Source organism: Hyalella azteca, unplaced genomic scaffold (assembly GCF_000764305.2).
Source record: "Hyalella azteca isolate HAZT.00-mixed unplaced genomic scaffold, Hazt_2.0.2 contig16646, whole genome shotgun sequence".
Classification (NCBI taxonomy): domain Eukaryota; kingdom Metazoa; phylum Arthropoda; class Malacostraca; order Amphipoda; family Hyalellidae; genus Hyalella; species Hyalella azteca.
In genome coordinates this window covers 51,299-64,869 of record NW_025946460.1, presented here as the reverse complement: position 1 = coordinate 64,869, position 13,571 = coordinate 51,299, and the positions used below count along the sequence as shown (strand labels likewise).

Below are 13,571 nucleotides of genomic sequence, written 5' to 3'. Positions count from 1 at the left end.
TTACATGGTTTCATGGTCAGGGTGTTTCAAATCAATTACTCAAATTTATGCCCCAGATCAAATACTTTCTTAATTTAATCGATTCTTCAGGCAACGTTCGAAATAAATCGCCACTCGAACGTTTTAGGAAGCATGCCTCGGGCTAGGCCGCTGGTGCCTTCTCCGCAAACGCCCCTTTGACAACGGGTATCGTATCAACCACTCTACTCGCCAGCTGGTCGAAGAAAGCTTAATAGGTGCTAGCACGTGGGAAATTTTTCAGAGTATTAGTGGCAATACTTTCAGCTGGCTTCTATTGTCTTTTCTCATCTGTACCTATGAGTGCTTCGATAGAAACAGTTGAATTAAGCTTGCTCGGTCAAATAATATGGAATGTGACAATAACATTTAATAAATTTTTGTTGAAATATTTCGTGAGCATTTCGAGGACTTGAAAAACGTAATCAATCAATATTGGATGTAAGTAAAAAAAGGGCGAATGCCGAAGGCCAGCTTATCTGAACTTCACACTAGGTTCATATTCCGTTCCTTGAGTAAAAAGGCATTGAGAGGGCATAGCGATTAGCAGTCTTCGAAGTCAACTGCTCAAAACTGTAGCGCCCGATGTCCATAGACACTACTTAAACATGCCAAAGGTAAGCATGGTTATATTGCATCTGAACAAACCTACTCCAGCCTTACTTCTTCTGGCCAACCTACACACGTTACAACATTTCTCCGCCCTAGAGAAGCCTGAGCGGACCTAACCTTACCTCATTGGCTGCTGAAAGGTAAAAATGCGGTATAAGTGAGCTGGTAAAGCCAGTTATTAATTTTGTTGCAAGAAGGCTGTGAGCAAAAGGTAGTGATTATTTTGGCCAGCCAGAAGAGGTTAGGCTGAAATAGTTGCTACCGGATGCGGAACTGCTTACTTAAGAGCGAGCATGCTTAAAGGGGCTCATGCCTGAGGCAATCTTGCCAAACTTCACAATTAATTCATTTTCCTCTTGGCGTGTAAAAACACTAATGGGCATAGCAGCCTATGAAGTCAACCGCTTAAACCCCTTTCACACAGGGCGGGCAATCCCGCCGGCGTGAAAAAACCGCCGCGGGATTCCCCGCGCTATCATTAACACGAGGCGGTTTTTCACGGTGGAATCTGTCAGTCTTGCAGCGCTGTTCTCCGTAAAGCCTCTTTCACACAGGGCGTGAAATCCCGCCGGCGTGAAAAAAACCGCCGCGGGATTTCTCGCGCTATCTTTCACACGAGGCGGTTTTTCACGCTGGAATCTATCAGCTTTGCAGCGCTGTTTTCCGTAAAAGTGGTCCTCAGTTTTTGTGAACTATATCTATGAATAGCAAAGAAAAGAAAGCTATCCTTTTATATTTGCTGCATAAAAAGCAGCAAAGAAATAAAAGGAGGTGCTGGGTTCACAATATAGTAAAATTAAGGCCACAAGAAGGTGAATTTGCCACTCTATTCTGAAAATTAAGAGAAGATGAAGTAAAATTCTCCAATTATTTTCGAATGTCTGCCGAAAGTTTAGATGAATTATTGTCTTGTGTGCAAGGCAAATTAACCCACAACAGCATGCAGATGAGAGACGCCGTGCTATTGAAAACTGGCTTTAACTCTCACACACACCCTCGCCGACCCACTGTCTGTACCACACTAGTTAGCGGCGTGAAAAACCGCCCCGTGTGAAAGATTACATTGAATCCCATTGCAAGCTAAACTGTCGCGGGAAATCCCGCCGCACTTTTAGCTTGACACACGCGGTCGTCAGGCGTGAAATTTCACGCCGCGTGAAAAGCCGTCGTGTGTGAATTAACAGTGCACATTTCGTATGTCCGCTGAGGTTCGGCGGAAAATCCCGCTGCGGTGTTTCACGCCCTGTGTGAAAGGGGCCTAAGGCCGCTTTCACACAGGGCGGGAAATCCCACCGGCGTGAAAAAAACGCCGCGGGATTTCCCGCGCCTTCATTCACACGAGGCGGTTTTTCACGCTGGAATCTATCAGACTTGCAGCGCTGTTCTCCGTAAAAATGGTCCTCAGTTTTTGACTATATCTATAAATGGCTGCTCATAGCAAAGAAAAGAAGGCTCTCCTTATATATTTGCTGCATAAAAGACAGCAAAGAAAGAAAAGGAGGTGCTGGGTTCACAATATAGTAAAATTAAGGCCACAAGAAGGTGAATTTGCCACACCATTCGGAAAATTTAAGTAAAATTATTCAATTATTGTCGAATTTCTGCCGAAAGTTTTGATGAATTATTGTCTTGTGTGCAAGTCAAATAAGCCACAACAGCACGCAGATGAGAGACGCCGTGCCTGTTATTAAAAAACTTTAACGCTCACACACTTTGGCCGACCCACTGTCTGTACCACACTAGGTAGCGGCGTGAAAAACCGCCCCGTGTGAAAAATTACACTGAATACCATTGGAAGCTAAACTGTCGCGGGAAATCCCGCCGCAGTTTTAGCTTGACACGCGGTCGTCAGGCGTGAAATTTCACGCCGCGTGAAAATCCGTCGTGTGTGAATAGCAGTGCACATTTTGTAAGTCCGCTGATGTTCGGCGGGAAATCCCACTTCGGTTTTTTTCACGCCGACGGGATTTCCCGCCCTGTGTGAGAGGGGCTTTAGAACCATAATGCCGTACGACATTAGCCACAACTTAACCTTCCTAAAGGTGAGCATGGCCATATTGCATCTGTCCAAACCTCTTCCGACCTAACCAACACAAATAAAAACTTTGTTCCACCCGTAATCAGCCTGAGTGGACCTAACCTAACCTTATTGACTGCAGAAAGTTAAAAAGGCTGTTCATATACTTCTTCTTGGTTACTTGGTTAAGATGAGGCGCGTCACTTTCTTGGGTATTGGCGCCCCCAATCCACAATCTTCAGGATGCGTTAAATGTTGCTGAGCATGTTGGTAGCTTGGCGGTACTTGCAGTCCAGCAGGGAATTCAGGAGCCGTAAGCTAAGGCAGGCAGTGCCAGTAAGGGACCGAGAGGCAATAGCATGCAGATTTCAGCTGGTCGCTTTTAGGAGACAGCACCGGGAAACTGATGAAGAGGTAGTCGAGGGTTAGATGGCTCTGACATATTGAGCACTGGAGTGGGGGAGATGTTGAAAAGTGGTGGCAGGCCACATCAGGCCTACTATTCAGCGCCGACATTGCTATGTTATGAGGTTAATAGGTACTCTCCTAGCCTAGCCTGAACATCTGGATGATTTGGGTGAGCTCCAGAGAGGCACGGGAAAGCCTGTCAGCAGCTTCATTGCTTTTTATTCCAACGTGTCTAGGGACCCACTCCAAGGTAATTTGTTCGGTGTTGTATCCACAAGCAAATTCCGTATCCAAGGCACCAAGGGATGTCTGGAAGGGTGGGCTGATCGGAGGCCGGCGATGCAAGCAAGGGATTCGGTATATATTGCAAATTTGCCTGTTTTTTTAGCAGCAAATTTTATTGCGAAGTATATTGCATACCGCTCTGCTAAAAACTCTGAAATGGTCAAATGGCGGGTGGTAGTCTGGCTTTGATTTTGAATGAGGGGGTTAAAGATTCCAAATCCTGATTAGTAGTCACTTACAGAGCCGTCTGTGTAGACTTGGTGGTGAAGAGGATAATTGTGCGGTTCATATGTGAGAAGGTTCAAGGTAGAGCCAGTCCTTGGCTGCAAGAAGGTTGTGAGCCAGAAGTTGTGTGAGAGGTTAGGGTAGAGTAGGTGCAGCGGGACGCGGGACTGCCTGCTTCTGAGCGAGCATACTTAGGTTCTGGCGAAGAGTGACGAAGACCTACGGCTACGGCCAGACTAAAAAATGTTCAGTTGTTCACGCGGACGGCGCAAGCTGACGCTTCAAGCAGCGCAGTGCCGCGCCGCGCGTATGGTCTCCAAACTAGACGCTGGACCCTTCATCTTACTGCGAGTCAGTGTATATAAATGAGTGTCAGAAAGAGACTAACAGCCGTTCTCATTGATGAAAGTTATATAGGGAAATAAAAGCTAAATTTAAAAATCTCATATATACTTTGTTTTGTCTTTTTTGGAATCCATTCAGAAGATATTAGAATTAGATAGATACTTTGATAGGTTATATATGATGCATACGTAGCGAGTCCAACCTTAGTACAGATAGACTTGATGTTCATGTGCAATTTTTTAGTAAAAGAAGTAATTCAAATAAACTTGTTTTTTATTTTCCTTCTTTATTTCAGCTGGTTGATTTTCAGGCCGTGGTGAGTGAGACGCGTGAATAAGGCAAGCATGTCTCTAGATGCTGTTCGTCGTCGTCTGATGCTACCAGGATGTCGTCGATATAGAATAGAATAGAAGTGTCGGCGTTGAAGAAATAGGCCCATGGCCTGTTGCCGATTCTTGAACTTTTCGTGACTTGATTCACAATTGATCCGGCCTTTGGAACCCGATCTTTCTATAGCTGACGATTGATTGAGATAGCTGCATAGCTTCGTCTAGTCTGTTTTTGAAGATTGAACGCTTCCTTGTGGCACGCCGCTGCGCACTGAAGCCCAGTCTGATACGGACCCATTAATACTGACACGTTGTCGCCTCCCTACTAGAAAATCTCTGATCCATTTGAGTACATTACTCTCAATTCCCAAAGACTTCAATTTACGCAACAACCGCTCATGAGGGACACTGTCAAATGCCTTGGCAAAATCGAGGTACACTGCATCTACTGGCTCCCTTTCGTCCAGCAGGCGGGTCCATTTGTTCAGAGTCGACAAGAGGTTAGTGGTGCAGGATCTCCCGGCAATAAAGCCATGTTGATAGTCTGATAGAAGATTATTAGCAGTCAAATGATCTATCAATCGATCCCTCATAACAGATTCCAATACCTTGCAAACGACACTTGTCAAACTGACAGGGCGATAGTTGCCCGGGCAGCTTTTGTCACCTTTTTTGTCACTTTTGTCACCCCAATTGAAGATGGTTACTGGACGAGATCCTTTTCCTTTCAGTGGCACTGATAAGTTGCGAAGAGCTTCATCCAGGAAACGCTGAAATGTTTGACTAGCAGAGCAGAGGCCAAAATTCATCTTTAGAATCTCGTAGGAACCAAACAGCGTGACTACACTAGTGTTTGGAATGTCATCAGGGTGAATTGGTGCCTGTAGGAAGGCAGATTTAATGTCTATGCACGCGCGCACTTTCTTACCGTTAAGTTCAGCTGTGAAATCTGTGAAGAAAGGTAAGGTGTAGGTATCAGGCTTAGTTATCTTGTTGAGCGCACGATAGTCACCCACTGGCCTCTAGGAATTATCTTTCTTGGGGACCATATGCAGGGGAGAACCCCATTCACTGCGGCTAGGGCGAATAATTCCATCGGCTAGCATCTGTTTGATTTCTTCGCGAGCAGGCTTGAATAGCGCAGAACTTGTAGTCCAGGAAAAATAAGGTTTGACCCGGAACAAATTGCAAAAGAAATGATTTTTTCACCAATGCTCCAGAAGGGCAATAGAAACAACATACCAAAAATCCTCTCAAATGCAAGTAGTGGAAGGGTGTCAAATTTAAAATTTAAAAAAATGGCCGCCGAATGGTAATACAAGCCCAATAACACATTTTTAAAATATGACCAACAGTTATTTTTGTGACTGTATGTATGTTTTCATGTAGGGGGTATTCTCTAATAATAACTAAAATTCAACCAAGGTGGTAGCAATCTAGTATTTGTATAAACAGTCACCCATAATGTGAAAAATTGTGATTATATAGGCATGTGGAATAATGCCTATGATATATACAGGCAAGCACCTGGAGTGTGTGTGTGTGATGCACGGTGAGTGTGTGTGTCTATATCATAAATGGTGTGTTAATTGTAGTAAGAGGGCAGCATTGTCTAGACCCTCTGGTGTAAGTTTTTAGAACATGACCAGCAAGAAAGGGTGGCCCAGTGGGTAAAGTTCAGAGTACCAAGATTGGCGCAGAGAGGCGCGGGTTCGATCCCAGCTCTGTGCGCCAGTTTCTGGTCGGAATCGGCGAGGAGGCCGGGCGGTTAAGCACAGCAAAATTGTAGCAGTGAGTTGCGAGTTCGAGACCGCAAAATGCTGTGAATGTCCTGCGATGTTAAGAATCGGCGACAGGCCTACGGCCTAATAAACGCTGAAACCGCTATTATTTATTATTATTATTATAATGCGCCCTTTGTAGCAGGCCTGTCCTAGAAGGTGGAGAATGTGCAACACTAACACCCAAGGGTTGTAAAGGTATCCAGAAAGCCAGTGAAAGAAGAAAAGTTGTAACAACTGTAATGCCTGGACAAAAAGTACACACACAATGTCGCAAGGGCCATTGTAGGTCATTCAGTATTGAAGCCCAGAACAGAAAAAGAGCAAATGAGTCTTCTGAAGACGGAGCACGCCAACTGAGATCTACTGGAACCGGCTTTGATTTCAAAAGTAACTGTATCTATTGCGGGACAGGGGACAGATATGGTGGTAAGAAGAAAGACTTAGTGCTGACACCGTTCAGGGAATACAGTGTTCAAAGCTCAATCCTGGGGTCTGAGAGAGAAGATGAGTGGGGTCTGAAGGTGAAATCCAGGGTACAGTTTGTAGCTGGAGAGATTGCTCTAGTCTTTCTGTACAAGGGTGCTACCGGAGAGTCTCTGGACAAACTTCGGTTCAATAACTTTCACAGAAAAGTTGTTGTTAGCAAAGCATTTTTAGGCCCCCAGGTGCTTCCACCTACATCAGCAGCAGCTCAGTTTCATAGTTTGAGGACGTTTCAACAGATTGTTTAACCAGGAGGTCTGCCTGTCGGAAACGGGATATTGAAATGTTCACCAGCATGTGGTCAGGGCCATGGTGTGTGCAGTATAACACAAGTCAAGTACTTGACAGTGATTCTAACTCTTCCGATGAGTGACCTCAAGACAGTAATGGTGATGGTATAAGGGCGAATATGATACATAGGAGTGTTCAGCAGCATGTAGCCAATGCTGATACTCCTGATGGGTGACATCATTCTATTTTAATATATTGTATAGAAAAATCACAGTTGGGTAACATGGAGCAGCGGGCCCCCCCTTTTTAGCGCATTTTCTCATTTAAGGAGAAAATGCACTATTGTGCTCGCCATGTCCGTCTGTCTGTCCGTCTGTCCGTCCGTCTGTCGTGACCTCAAGTTTTCGTCGACGAGAAAATGCGCTCTCTGTCACTCACTGCAGTGAGTACTGAGTTATATTTTTTAAACTAAATTTTTTATGAAGTTTTAATTGATACGAGGTGGTTCTTTGTTATGTTTAAAGGTACAACTAATTAGGAATGTATGATGTGAATTAGACGCCCATAGAGTTATTCAATTTTGAAGGAAACACTATTTTGTAAAAAGTGTCAAAATGAGCCCATTGCCCCACCTCTGGGGCAATGGGCCCATGGGCTTGGGGCAAGGCGCCCACCCATGGTCCCTTTACCACAATTGCATATTTTTCGTTTAAAAATAATAAAATAACACTTAACAGTTAAAAATAAGAAAAATGTAATGAAAAATATGACATTCCTTCATTTATTAACAACTTAAAAAATCATATCCTCAACTTGAAAAAAATATACTCCTGGCTTAAAAAATCTATCACTGACGTGAAAAAAATATTTCATTGACATAAAAATGTATATATCGTCGACTTGAAAAATATATCCTTGCGATAAAAAATTCGTCCTTGACATGAAAAAATGTATCCTTGACTAGAAAAAATATATTTAGTTGATCAGAAAAAAATTCGTTCCAGCTTCGTCCATAATCCAGATATTATGTGCAAAGAATTCGTACTTAATCGTGATTTCAGCCAACACCATAAAAACTCATCAACTTTTGACTCATTGGTGTTGGCTGAAATCAACTTTTGGCAAGGCACGAGTCAAAAACTCGATAAGGGGTCAAATACGCATAACTAGAAACTAAACCTGCTGCCTTGAGGCGGCAAATCAAAAATTCATGCAATATGAAGCGTAATTTGTAATTCAAAAAGCTAGTCATAGTTTTGAAAAGGTCATTGAGACAAATCTAATGATGTATAACACAAGACTTCACCATGGGCGCTTTGCCCCGTGACACGCGTGGGCCCGTTGCCCCACTAGGTATCATTTCAATTTATATCGTGTCAACATTTTATTGTATAAGCTAATAGTCTAAACTTGAACTCAAAATTATCCCTATAAATATTACTTTCAAAATATAATTCACAGTAATTTCAAAAGCTTCATTTACAGTAATCGAAAATAGTTTTATTTAGCAGCAAAAAAAAATTTATTTGGGCTAAAACAGTTATTCACAAATAACTTAATAACGCAAACTCTTAGCAAAACGTAAATCCGTACACTTCATCCCAGTGAAACTGTCGACCGGCGGTAGAGAACACGGACCAATATCTGCCATACTTAGCGAGAAACCCGCTATGGGCCCGTGACCCGCAGTGGTCCGTTTGCCCCATGTTACCCTACTATGGACAGTTAAACTTTACGTTAATAAAACCTACTAGTTCTATAGCTTAAGCGTCATAACTGGATTTTAGTGTTAGCAAAACTTCTTAATTATTTCAGTATATTAATTTCTCATTTTTATTTTACGTCCAAAATAAATAAATAAAATGTGCAAGCTGAAATAAAAAAGGGTTTTTCTATCCCATTCATCATTCATATGTCTGATATTTTATCTTTTTGTCTACACAGCTGACGTTCTCTTATTTCATCTTGGAAATAGTTTTCCAAAGCTGACCATCATAATTAATGATTTTCTGAGCATAATAACTTTTTTCCTTCTTATTTTACATCAGACAAATACATTTATGCCAAATTTTATCAGTAGAAGAAAAAAAGAAACGCTGAGAATTCATCGGACTTTAAAAAGCATAAAATTATCGATAAAATGGCATTTTTATTACAAAATACTGCAAAATTTCTTAGTTTATATAATTTAGCTCATAATATAGATATAATTTGATTTATTAGCCTAAAAAATTGGTTTTTGGCAGCAAAACTGTTCCAGTCTACTAATTCAACCCGCTGCATATCAACATATAGTTTCCTTCGGCGGCCATTTTGAAAATCACTGATTTGAAGCCTTTCCACCAATTATATTTTAGAGGATTTTTATATGTCTTTTCTGAGGCCTTTCTGCATATTATGGTGATGGAGAAAATTCTTTTGCAATTTGTTCTAGGTTGACCCCCTTTTTTCGCAAGGTTTCCTGGACTATTGAGGGTCGTGCCTGGGCGCGACACGGATGACCCGGAGTTTGTATGCGGTGCTGACAAGTGCATAGTGGCGATGCGAAGGCGAAGTAAGATCAGGGAATTCTTTAATCAGATTTAAAAGGGATTTGTTGCTACAGCTGAAAACGTTGCCTATGCGGTTTGCGTCAGAGCATGCTAGAGTGTCAACGTTAACGGACAGCTGGGTAGTGTTATCGACGATCTTACGCTTCCCTACGCTAACGGCTAGATTGTAAAATGAAAGAAAGTCTATGCCAAAAATAGCGTGTTTCACGTCAGCAATTATGAAAGACCATGTGAATTTGCGTCGCAGATGGTGATCAAGAGTTAACAGTTTTTCGCCGTAAACAAGAATCGGCGAGCCATTTACAATTTGTTTGTGTCGGAGATAAATAGTAAGTTTGTGTGGTGCTTGGTTGTAACCGAAGCATTGCTGCCCCCTACAACGCATGCTATTCGTTTCCCGATGGATGTTAGGGCGCCTCACTGACCCATGAAAAAGGTTGTTGACAGCGGATTGCTTTCTTGCCGAAATTTTTGTGGTGGTAACAGAGGCTTAAGTCGATCCCCGTGGTCTGCTTGTGCTCCTTGAGCGGTAACTGTTATTGCGACCCGAATAGCCACTCATTTGATATTGCACGGTTGTTACTTGCTGCTGCAAATGCGTGATAGTGGTAGTGAAGGTATGCGTTAACGTGTTAAGCGTTTTGCTCAGTTCGCGCAAGGAATCGGCGGCTGCTTGACTTTGGGCCATGTTGTTTTTTTACGTCCATTTGCAGAGCTTTTATTGCTGTAATTATTTCAATACTAGACAAGGGTTGTAGCGCTCTAAGCTGCTGCTGCTGCGGAAGCTGAGGGCATGGAGCGATGTAGGGAGGGGCAGTTGGATCGAGTTCTGAGCTCACGCTGTTGAAATTCAATTCGTTTCCTATCGCAAGATGAATTTTGTCGGCCGTATCGGCCAGATAATCTAGTGATTGATCTGTCATTTGTGCGATTATAGCGCGCATAAATGAAGGTATACGCTCTAAAAATATTGACCTAAGCAAGGGAGAATCTGTCTTGCGACGTTCCTGCAACATTGCGGAGGTGACGCAAATATTAAAATTAATTATTGTAATCCGTCGGTAACCAGCCCGTGACATCATCTTGCTTTAAAATATTAGGAGCTTTACGCCATCATGTTCTGAAGCGAATAGCCCAGATAATAATGGTTGTCCACCACTGAACGTTGCATTGAATCATCACTTCATACCCTGACTTTGGCTCGAACTGTAACTAGCGGACAACGGACTGCGACCAGCCAGCCCAGCTCGCCAGTGGAACTGCATGCATCCTGCCCTGCATCACCAGACGGTCACTTTTAGCTCACAACATCCGGGGTTAGGTTTCAGAAAGCATAGTTCTGTTCCAAAATCTATCGTCCGCCGACGAGTGACTTCCGAAGCTTCGCTAAATCACGTAACTTTTAGCTCACTGCTATCTGAAACCTAACCCCAGAAGGCCCAGATGCTTAGTCCTGATCCAAAATTTATCGGTTCTACGACGCGCGGCCGTTCGACCGTATGCTGATTCGACACACGGGACAGATACGGACGGCTCTGGGGCGCTCCGTCCAGGTGGCGTAAAATTTTTTCGGATATATTGGCAGACTATACTGGGCCATTCTACGTCAGGCTATTTTCCTGTGGGCTGATTGATCTAATTCAATGGATGTCATCTGTCTGGTGGCTTTAGGTTGATAATGTAACAATCAGAAAGTGTTATAGGCTACGTTCTTGAGTGAAGCGATCATGATAGTCCCTTCGAAGCACGGCAGTGGTGGTCTCCAACAAGCGTCTCTTCACATTATAAGCAAGTAACTTTTATATACATGTACTGATGTACTCCAGTATTGTACTTGCCTACGGTAGCATGGACGCAATATGAATATGCGTCTATATGAATCTTGAATGCAGTGAACGTAAAATTCAGTTTACCTGAATGCAATTTTAGAACGCGTGTCCATTAAGTATTCAATTACACTGGCGATTGACCACCTGATAACCAACACAAAAGTTCACGCACTAAATTCGACGTGCTAACAGGTATTCCTGACAAGCATCTGTTACATGTATGCATAATACGCCGTGTAAGTGTATCTATCAGAGATACAACTATGGACTTCCAAGATTGTTCAAACTATTTATGACTGATCTAGGTTTATTTGGGATCAGCTGATCCAGATTGTTGTCTATCACTAATAAAATCCAAATTTTTCAATAAGACTAATCTGTTACCAAAAATGTTTCGAACACCCTGACTCTAGCAATTTTATTCTTTTTTTAAAGAAAATTTGAATCTAAGATAAACACTGTAATCAAATGCATGCTCTTTTATCTTATTTTTATTGAGTTTATTAACTGAACTAATTAATAGCTCATATTTTAATTGGCAACTTCTTTGCCTTGTTGTTGCTTAGCAATTAGCAGAAGTTGGACGATAAGAAATAGAGGTAAACGAAGAACTTCTAAAACTTTAGGGTCACAAAGAAAGATATAAAAAATATCTCATTGGCATAATTTTCATCCGAAATTAAAATTTAATAATTTCTGCAATTTTTTGCTTCGTGTATAACGAAAATATCCCCAGAAGGAAAATAGTCGCATTTTCGAATATCATTGGAACATATTCATGTCAGTCTGGTGCGAGTTAGAGAGCTGGTAGGACGAAAGTTAATGATGTCCAACATATAAAGTTTAAAATTACTGCTCGTGGTTTCTAGTTTTAGTGTGTCAAGCTTGAAATTTTCACCATTGTCAATAAAAATATTCTCAAATCAGTAATTGAGCTGCTGAAATCTTTTTGTGGACCAGGAAAAATGAATCTATTGTGACTGTGTGACATGGATTCCGTTTGTTTATTATGATTTTTGTCCCGATGGGACCAGAACGTTTAATTACGGAATGTACGTACTATCCAAATCGGCCAAGCTTCTGGGAAGGTAAATATTAAAGTTACTCATCATATCATTGAATGTTCAAGTAAATTAATTTGTCGGATTTGATTGTGTGCTTCGTAGCAGAATTAGCTCCACACTTTTGCTCAGTATTAGGTAGGAATGTGAAAAACAATATTTTTTTTTCTAATCTTAATTAAAATTAGGTAGACAGCTGAAAAGAGGAAAAGAATGAAGATTGAAGAAAAATGTCACTTGAATATAAATCCAATACAAATAAAAGTGAAAAAGTTTCAAATTTTTTCCTTTAGTAAACTAGGCCTAGTCTGGAAAAGTCCTATTTCTGTCTGAAATATCGCGGTTCTAATATCATATAATTTCAGTAGGTATGAAATCTCGCGGCTCGAATGTCATAAATTTTTGTTTGATTAAAAAATTGCGGTTTGCACTTCACAAACATGTCATTTCATAAAATTTTCAACTTCCGCAATCCGCATTGCTTTACCGTTTCCGCCAAAAATATCTTGCAGAAAAAACATAAACATCGTAATGTAAACAAATAAACAAAACGTTTGTTGAAGATCGCGCATAGTTGCGGTCATGTCAAAGCGGTCAGACTGTATATTAACACGTGCTGAACTTACAGTAGAGACAAATTTTATTGTTGCCGTTTGACTGTTTAAGGGTAAAATTAGAGATTTGGGGTAACACGTGCATAAACTTTGTAAATAAATTCGCATTCGCACCTCGTAAATGGCTTTTCATGGCCGAGATATGGAATTCATGGCTCGGTGAAATAGAATCACGGCTCGTAGAAATGGAATCATGGCTGGCATGCCTGGCAAATCCATAAAACCACGGCTCGAAAAATTCAGTCGCGGCTCGCCAAGTAGATATATTCCATACTAGAACTAGGCTCTACCTATGTCTCCAAAATGGACCCAATTTTGGCATATTTTTTTAAAAACTATCATTTCTAGGTTTCCTATGAGCCAATTTTTAAGATTTTAGCACTATTAGAAAACTCTTTTTTGTAGGTTATCTATGCTAACTAAAATATAACATTTGGTCAAGAATTTGTCTGCAGGTGCCAGCCTGTCAGGTGGGTAGCCAGGCAGAGTGGAAATCTAAGATTTGAGGTTCACTTAAAAAAAAGCGTTCCGCCTTGAAAAAAAAAAACGTTCCAGGCAAGTGGCAACTAGAAACAGGTTTGCATGTCGTCAGAAATCGGCCTCGGCATGAACGTTACGTCAGGCAACACAGAGAAAATCCCAATATTGTTAATTGTGCGCGTCACTCACGGATAAGCAAGAGGAATCTACTGAAAGACACGTTGTGCTCAGTAGAACACGTTGTGCTCAGTAGAAGTTACAAGGTCGCTACTGACACCAGTAGAAACTCATCACTCAC

The 13,571-nt window shown here is 41.7% G+C and overlaps 1 protein-coding gene across 1 annotated transcript in view; it reads left to right on the top strand.

Moving 5' to 3' along the window:
* Positions 1–5,739: 5,739 nt before the first annotated feature.
* The window catches only part of LOC108669187 (homeodomain-interacting protein kinase 2), a 31,746-nt gene continuing 23,914 nt past the window's right edge, over positions 5,740–13,571 (top strand). Inside the window, exons 1-2 of the mRNA XM_047884981.1 lie at positions 5,740–5,791; positions 6,435–6,544. Coding sequence (XP_047740937.1) covers positions 5,740–5,791; positions 6,435–6,544 — 162 coding nt within the window. The remainder of the gene's footprint in view (positions 5,792–6,434; positions 6,545–13,571) is intronic.